Raw genomic sequence first — 7,993 nt, 5'->3', positions numbered from 1 at the left:
AATATGGGAAAAGGAATAGTGGACACCAGGATGGTGGAAGCGGAAATGGAGACCCAGGTACGGGCTGTCAGAATTCAACCTAAGGTGAGCGGTGATCAGATAAAGGAAGCCCAGACGGCTGATGCAGAAATAGGTCCAGTAAAGAGGGCGAAGGAATGCGGAATCAGACCAAAATAGGAAGAGATGTCACGGTTGGCGCCCGCTGTGAGAGTTAATTGAGGAAGCTGGAAGCAACTCGGAATAAAAAAAGGTGGAAAGTATGCGACGGTTGTGATAAAGACATTAGAAGAGATCGGATGAAAGCGAAAATTATGAACCAGTCAAAGTGCATTTTTGTGGAATCAGATGAGGAAGACATGAAATAGAACTGAACTATAAACTGTGAGTGAATAACCCTGTATGGGAAATTTGCACTGCCCTGAAAAATGTATTTACCTTTATTTAGGTGGCATATATATTTCCATTTGGATTTAGTGTAACTAGAAATTTAAAAGTAGAAAACCCACACTTGTGCGTGAAGAATAAACTACTCCATATTTAATTATTTTTGACGTATTCATGAAAACTAGTTTTTATTTTATTTGTGGCCAGAAAGATCTCAAACCACATTCCTACTGCTGGGCTGCAGACCAGCATTGGGAGTTTGGGGAGAGAGGTTAAATTGACAAACAAAATGGCAGTCAAAAGTCAACTTGAGCTGTGACTTCTGTCCTTGATTTTGTGTACTATTTCGATTGAGAGGATAGACTTCAGATAATAATTACCACTAAATGTATAACCAATTTCAATTTTTCAAAATAATTTATGTCTGTGAAAAAATGCTATGAAATCAACCCCGGTGTGTTGAACTCAGGGGGGAATAATGTGACATAAATTGTAAGTGAAAAGTACAGAGCCCTGGCTGTGTGAAATAAAAGCGCACATGTTTGGATACTTTGCAACAACCCATTGCACATGTTTATTTTTAAGACTGCTGATACAGTCACTGGATTGTGTTGTCAGCAGAATTTGAGATACATACATCCTGTCTCTCCCTGTGGCATAATGGTATGTCTCAGACAGTGACATGGTGATTGTGAAATACCTTGGAATGTGCTGAGCCCAGTGTTGTTGGCAATGAAAATAGATATGACATCATTGACCCGAGTCTCCTACTTTAAATTGGTAGAGCTTGGATTAAGAGTGGTTTATTCCACTTCCAAAATTGGCATCCTCTGTACACTGATTTGTCGGCTATTTCGAGATAACCAATCATTTCGTTATATACATTTTATTATTTGCATGGCCATAAATTAACTAGGGTATTTAAGTTGAGACATAAGGGAAAATCTTTAGTCAGGAAGGTGACCTGACTTGATCCTGTAACATCTTGTGATGCTGATTCCTGACTCCAGTGAGCTGTACCCTATACAGGGGTACATATGCAGACATGCTGTGCAGTAATCTCTGCTGATCAACAGGAACCACTGAAGCTCACTGCCTGAACTACTCCCGTTGTACCAGTAGCAGCAGATAGCAGTGCAGTTGCCGATACTCCCTGGACACAGAGCACGAGTTTAAATTGTAGTGCAGCTGCTTCGACAGTGTGCCAGATACGAAGGAACGCAACATTGCACATTGCTGTCCAATGGAGAGTGGAGTGTTCCCTGCAGCATCGATCAAGTCTCTAATTTATTTTATTGTACAGTGTATTCCCTTCCTTGCTGGTTCCAGTGACCAGCATCCCTGTTATTTGTTTATTAAAGTACAGGAAACCGTATATATTGTGTTGTGTTAATTTGTTATAATCGTTACTGGTATATTTCTTTCTCTGCACAGTCTCAGTTGTGGTGATATACATTCACCAAACGATCCCCACCCTGTGACAGCGGACGAGCTGAGAGGGAGGAGACTTATAAGATAAGCATGCTACCAAAGACAAAGACTATTAGACCGGCATTAAAGACAAGCTTCCCGATCCTGAATACGGTGTAGCCCCATAAAGGCCCCCCCCCCCCCCGCATTTAACGTCACAATATATTTCACTTTCAATTCATTTCATCTCTTCATATTAATTAAACAGTAATTAAACACCAGATTTTTTAAGGATGAAATGTATTCACCTATTTCATTGAGGTAGAATCCATCTTCAGAAATCTCATATGGGCTGAAATATCCCATCTTGATACCATCATATAATGTATTTTCCATAGATTCTCTATTCGGCATGTCAACGTCATTAGACACTAAAGCCTCATGCTCCATTTCAAATTCAACATCAACACTGTCCGCAGGGCTGAAACGTAAAGAGAGGTATACAAAGTGAACAATGTTTTTGTAAGCACAATTTTGCTCGTCCAGATCAGATGAGTCTATAATAGCAAACAATATTACGCAATGTCCATATTAAAACAAGACATGAATGTCATAACCATATTAACATATGCAGGTGAGATATGGGGCATTTTCCAAAATCAGACTAATTGGGACAAAACAGCAACAGAAAAATATCATCTACGCTTTTGTCGTCAAATTCTTAACATTGGCAACAGAGCGAGCAAAATTGGATGCAGAATGGAACTGGGAAGAGAGCCACTGATAAGCAGAATATACTGCTCAGCAATTAACTATTACAAACACCTCAAAACGATAGACAATGACAATTTAGCTTTTTATGCTATAAAAGACATGGAAAACAATACTTACACAGGAGCATGGTTGACTACCTTAGAACGAAACTTGAAACTTTACATCAAAAACAATGTCACAGATTTCACAAAACAAAAAATAAATAATTCAATTAGACAATATTACATTAACAAATGGAATATAGACAACAAAAGGGAAAGTGCCAAATTACGCACATACAGGACATTCAAAGACTCCTTGGAACAAGAAGAATACATAAAAGTGATGAACAACCCACATGTCAAAACAATAGCTCAATTTAGATTAAGTTGCCATAAACTTGCCATTGAAAAAGGTCGTTATACAAAACCAAAAACACCAGTGGAAGACAGGTTATGCTCCCATTGTAACGAAGTTGAAAATGAGGAACATCATTTAATACATTGTAAATTGTACACAAAACAAAGAGACACAATGTTTCACACTATCAACAATGTAAATACAAATTTCCTGAATTTGGATAAAGAAAAAAAATTTAAACATATCTTACAATCAAAAGATAAAAATACTATTATAGCCCTCTATGTGTACTTGAGTAACAGTAAATGAACAAACAAAAGAATACACTGAGTAACACTTATTTAACTTTTATTTACTCAACTTTCGCCTATTTACTTTTTTTGTTATTCATTATTAACTTTATTACATTTTAAACACCAAATAACAATAAACAGCAATACTGCATTAGAACCGCATCTCCAACAGAAATGCAGCAATTTGATTTCAAAAATGACTGCCAATTTAATTAATCACTTCCCCATGTAGTTACATTATGAAAGAAACGTGTTTTGATTGGATAATAGCTGTAACAATGAAGTGACCAATGATATTGTGGCATTTTTTGGTTAAAAGCTTTGCCTTTGTGTTCTTCACAAAATCTTAAACTAAACAATTCAGTTTATTTTGTAAACCAAACACTAGAGCGTCTTCCAAACCACAAAATGCATATTTATATTTCATTGTTTTTTTAATAGAGTAGCAACATAGTGTTTTATTATGATACATACTATACATATAGTTTACATAAAATAAATCTGGGTTCTTACAGTAAACTGATAATTGTTGTCGTGATCATTCCAATTACGTTCACAAACACATTGGAGACAGCCTGTTTAAATCTTGTCCTGAAAACACTATTTTCTTCCAATGTTTTACTCCACTCCACTCCATTCAATATTTTGACCCTCACATAATATCTTCTGATCTCTATAAAAAATCCAGATTTAAATAAATAAAAATTGGCATATATTAAAAAGAGACAATTAAGTCAAATATAAACATGCACTACAGGGTTTGTGACATGTGTAACAAAGGTCTAATTGAGGATGAAATGCATTTTCTGCTGGAATGCAACAAATATAATGAGTTGCGTGCCAAACTGTTCAATAAAGCTAAGGATATGATCCCAGCATTTGAAAATAAACCTGCAGAGAAAAAATTCATGGAATTGTTACAGAATGAAAACATTATTATACCAGTAGCACAGTTCATAAGTAAAAGCTTTGAAGTCAGGAAGCAGGGTCTTACTTGACATCTTAATGCCTGCTGTCAATTTTGTAATTTTATATTAGATTGTATTTTAGAGATTTTGTATTTTTTAGTAATTTAGTGATTGTATTTGTTATTTAGTATATTGTGTTTTTGTTTTGTTTTTTTTATATATATATTTCTCCTTGTACTTTGTGACCATTTTCTTTTCCTTCGGGGATTTGTAAGAGTCAATAAGTAAATAAATCAGTGAGAAAATTACACTTTCTCACACTTTACAAGAATTATTCTTACCACTTCATTGGTACAAATTAGCATATTATCAAAACAGAGAAGTTATTTTATTAAATGGTCATAGCATATAGGAATAACATGAAGAGTTCAGAAGACACAAAGGTAAACTTATGCAGCATCACGACAATGACCTTCATGAAGAATACTGGTATTCAATAAATCAAATCATTTTTAAAGTAATCAATCTAAGGCACCTATGTATAAAATATCGGACAATTTGGTTGGAGGTTTTCAAAAAGATGTCTTAAATAACCAAAAATAAAAAAAAAAAAATACAATTATCGTCATGAAAATCTACAAAGAGTCAAAAATAGCATTTTGTTCAAAATTTACAGAAATATTGACTAAAATTAGGGAATACGAAGGTAAAAAGAAACGAATCTGACTGAGGTCCACCCAAAGTGTTTACATATAAAATATCAAAACAATTGGGATAGCCAGTTTTAAGAAGAACTACAAAATAATAATAAATAAAATAAAACAATTATAATAATATTCTATCCAGCCTTGTTTGTAAGGGATACTGTGTATATGGAAAATATCCTATCCTATCCACAGGATTGGCCAGTGCATGTGTGAGCAAACTTACCTGGATATAGATGACAAATAAATCCACTATAGTTATTGATACAACTACAAGTGTAGTCAGCACCAGATATAGGATTACACGTGCCTCCATTTTTACATGGTTCTATCATACAAATATTCACCACTGTAAACACTGGTTGCTCAGGTATTTCTTTCTCACATTGAGTGCCACCATAACCTTCTTTACATGCACACAAGTATCCTGGATCTCTGTCTTGCAGAACACACACCCCTCCATTTAGACATGGCTCATCACGTTCAGTGCAATGATTATGTACATCACAGTGTGGTGGAAAGTGTCGTAGCTCGTCCACACATTCACATTCATAGTGTGTTTCTTTCTGGTAATCAGTTTTACATTTACCATCATTCACACATGGTGGATCAACATAGTTGCACGGGTTAAATCGAGTTTGGCAATAGTCACCATCATATTTTTGTTCACACTGACATGTGAATCCTAGTGTGTTGTGTGTACAAACACCAAAATTATAACATGGAGATGGATCGCAGTAATTGATCAAAGATTGACACCTATTCCCAGTGTAGCCTTGCTGACAGTAACAGACGGCAGTATGAACTTCTGCTCTACATGTACCACCATTTTGACAGTTGATGTTTTCACAGGCAGCAATGTAAACACAATTGTGATCCATCTCATCAGGATTGGTACATTCACAAGTGTAAGAATTGAACTTGGGTGAGCAGATACCACCATTTTGACATGGATTTGACAAACAGAGATTACTTTCAATCTCACAGCGTTTTCCCTCATAACCAGTACCAACACAATCACAGACAAAGTCATTCACTTTATTTGTACACACAGTACCGTGTTGACAAGGGTTGATAGGACTACAATAGTCTAGTTTATTTTGACAATTTTCACCAATAAATCCAGGTTGACATACACATTCAAATGATTCAAATCGTAAATTCTCACAGACTGGCTTAACACCTGCACAACGGTTAACACCAAGACAATCATTTACATCTGATAAGAAAAAATATAAAAATTATAAAATAATAATAATAATAATACTTTATTGACATCATTCTGTTTGAAGAGAACATACAGTCAAGTGCTAAACTAATAATTAAAATTAAAAAAAGGAAGAAATAAATGTATTTTAAATAAATAAATAAATAAATAAATAAATAAATAAATAAATAAATAAATAAATAAATAAATAAATAAATAAATAAATAAATAAATAAATAAATAAATAAATAAATAAATAAATAAATAAATAAATAAATAAATAAATAAATACAGATATAAAATTATGAAATATTGATATATATATTTAAAATGTACCACATTCTCTAATATAGTTCGCAAGTTCCTTATCTACATTGCTCATAATGTATATGAACTTGTCATTTGGTTTCATCAAATTAAAATATGGATGTATATAAGCAATTTTTCCAAACAGCTTACATCTTGCATTTTTATGACTTGGACAATCAATCAGGAAATGGAATTCATCCTCCACTGCATCCATATCACACTTTTTGCATACCCTTTCTTCAAATTTTATTTTTGGTCTGACATGCCTACCCTTCTCTATCATTAGACCATGGTCACTTATCCTGAATTTACAGATACTTTTTCTTTAGTGGGGGTCTTTAATTTGTGTTAAATACTGTTCCATTTTGAATTCATTTTTGAATTTACAATTAGTTCCTAATTTGTTATTTTCACCTGATGATGATTTTTTTGAGGTTATTTGTTTTTTCCATAATTCAATATAATTCTTTTCTATTTGGCTACTTATTTGTTGTATATTTTCTTACCTCTACTCCAAAATCCATTTATTTCACTTCCTATTATTTCCTGCACTGATTTTGCCCATTTTAGCTGATTATTAATATTGCATGTAATTGCATCATTTATTAGGATGTGTTTTTTGGTATTGAAAATATCATGCCAATATCTAATCATCATTTTATTTATAAAGACTGATATTGGTTGTCGATCTGCCCAGTTCGCCACGTACTGCTAAATTTGTTGACGTCTGATTAACTTGTAGTAACATTTTAGACATTTTAAGGTTGCCAGCATGCAGTTATAGGCAACATGAATAGTATTAGAGTATGTTCATCTTGTTTATTTAATAAAAATATTTGTTGCTGTAATTTAATTACAAAATAGTAACAAGCACAATATGCTGAAATAACTAACACTGTTCTTTTACTTACCTCCGCACCATGAATCATTCTGACGAACAAGACTCTCAGACAGTACAAAATCTGGCAATGATTTTACCAGGTTGTTTCCACTCACGTATTGGACAGAGCAATGTGGTCCAGTAGATGATGAGGTGGATAATAAAGCTAGTTTCTGGATATCACTGGAAGTCAGTACAGTGTTATAGAAAAGGAATCTGCTGATCTGACCAACAAATGACCTGGTCTGGATAAAACCTCCATTACGTTCTGGTACATACTGACCTATAGATATGAAACAAAAAAATCATTCTACATGTATTAAAGAAACAGAACACTCAAACAAATGGTTTAGAGGGAACTGTACTAAAGATATTGGAAGAAAAAATTAGGAATATGACATACTAGTCTATACTGGGAATATATAATTAGATTTGAAAGAAAGTTTAAAACTCCTGTGTGCCAAGGGGAATGCAGACATAGACTAACGATATGAAATATACATAGAAAATATTGATAATTATTTAACAATTTAGATTAGCCAATCAGAAGCATCCTTCAGAAACACTAATACTGTTTTGAAAACTCTGACATTTATTAGGATATATTGGACAAAGACAACTTTTAATAACTTTATTGGGTTTAAATCATGGTTTTATTTAAATTTACTGTAGACTTGTAAACAAAAACAAAACAATAGTTCTTGAGAGACCGCGGGAACAGTGTTGTTATGTTCAATTAGGCAAATTATTACAATAATTATGGTTTTAATTATGAAAAATAACAT

At 33.5% G+C, this 7,993-nt stretch overlaps 1 protein-coding gene and 1 long non-coding RNA gene across 2 annotated transcripts in view; both read right to left on the bottom strand.

The window, feature by feature from the left end:
* Window positions 1–5,919: 5,919 nt before the first annotated feature.
* LOC144354108 (uncharacterized) lies at window positions 5,920–7,288 on the bottom strand. Its single transcript, XR_013420949.1, has 2 exons — window positions 7,240–7,288; window positions 5,920–6,031 (listed from the first exon to the last, which is right to left on the bottom strand). It is a non-coding gene; the product is annotated as an uncharacterized LOC144354108 (long non-coding RNA).
* Window positions 7,289–7,342: 54 nt separating this feature from the next.
* The window catches only part of LOC144360105 (sushi, von Willebrand factor type A, EGF and pentraxin domain-containing protein 1-like), a gene marked incomplete at its 3' end in the record, with an annotated part of 87,576 nt that continues 86,925 nt past the window's right edge, over window positions 7,343–7,993 (bottom strand). Inside the window, exon 24 of the mRNA XM_085500710.1 lies at window positions 7,343–7,491. Coding sequence (XP_085356836.1) covers window positions 7,343–7,491 — 149 coding nt within the window. The remainder of the gene's footprint in view (window positions 7,492–7,993) is intronic.

This window comes from Saccoglossus kowalevskii, chromosome 6 (assembly GCF_978046115.1).
Source record: "Saccoglossus kowalevskii chromosome 6, keSacKowa6.1, whole genome shotgun sequence".
Taxonomy (NCBI): Eukaryota; Metazoa; Hemichordata; class Enteropneusta; family Harrimaniidae; genus Saccoglossus; species Saccoglossus kowalevskii.
This window is presented reverse-complemented; position numbering and strand designations above follow the sequence as displayed.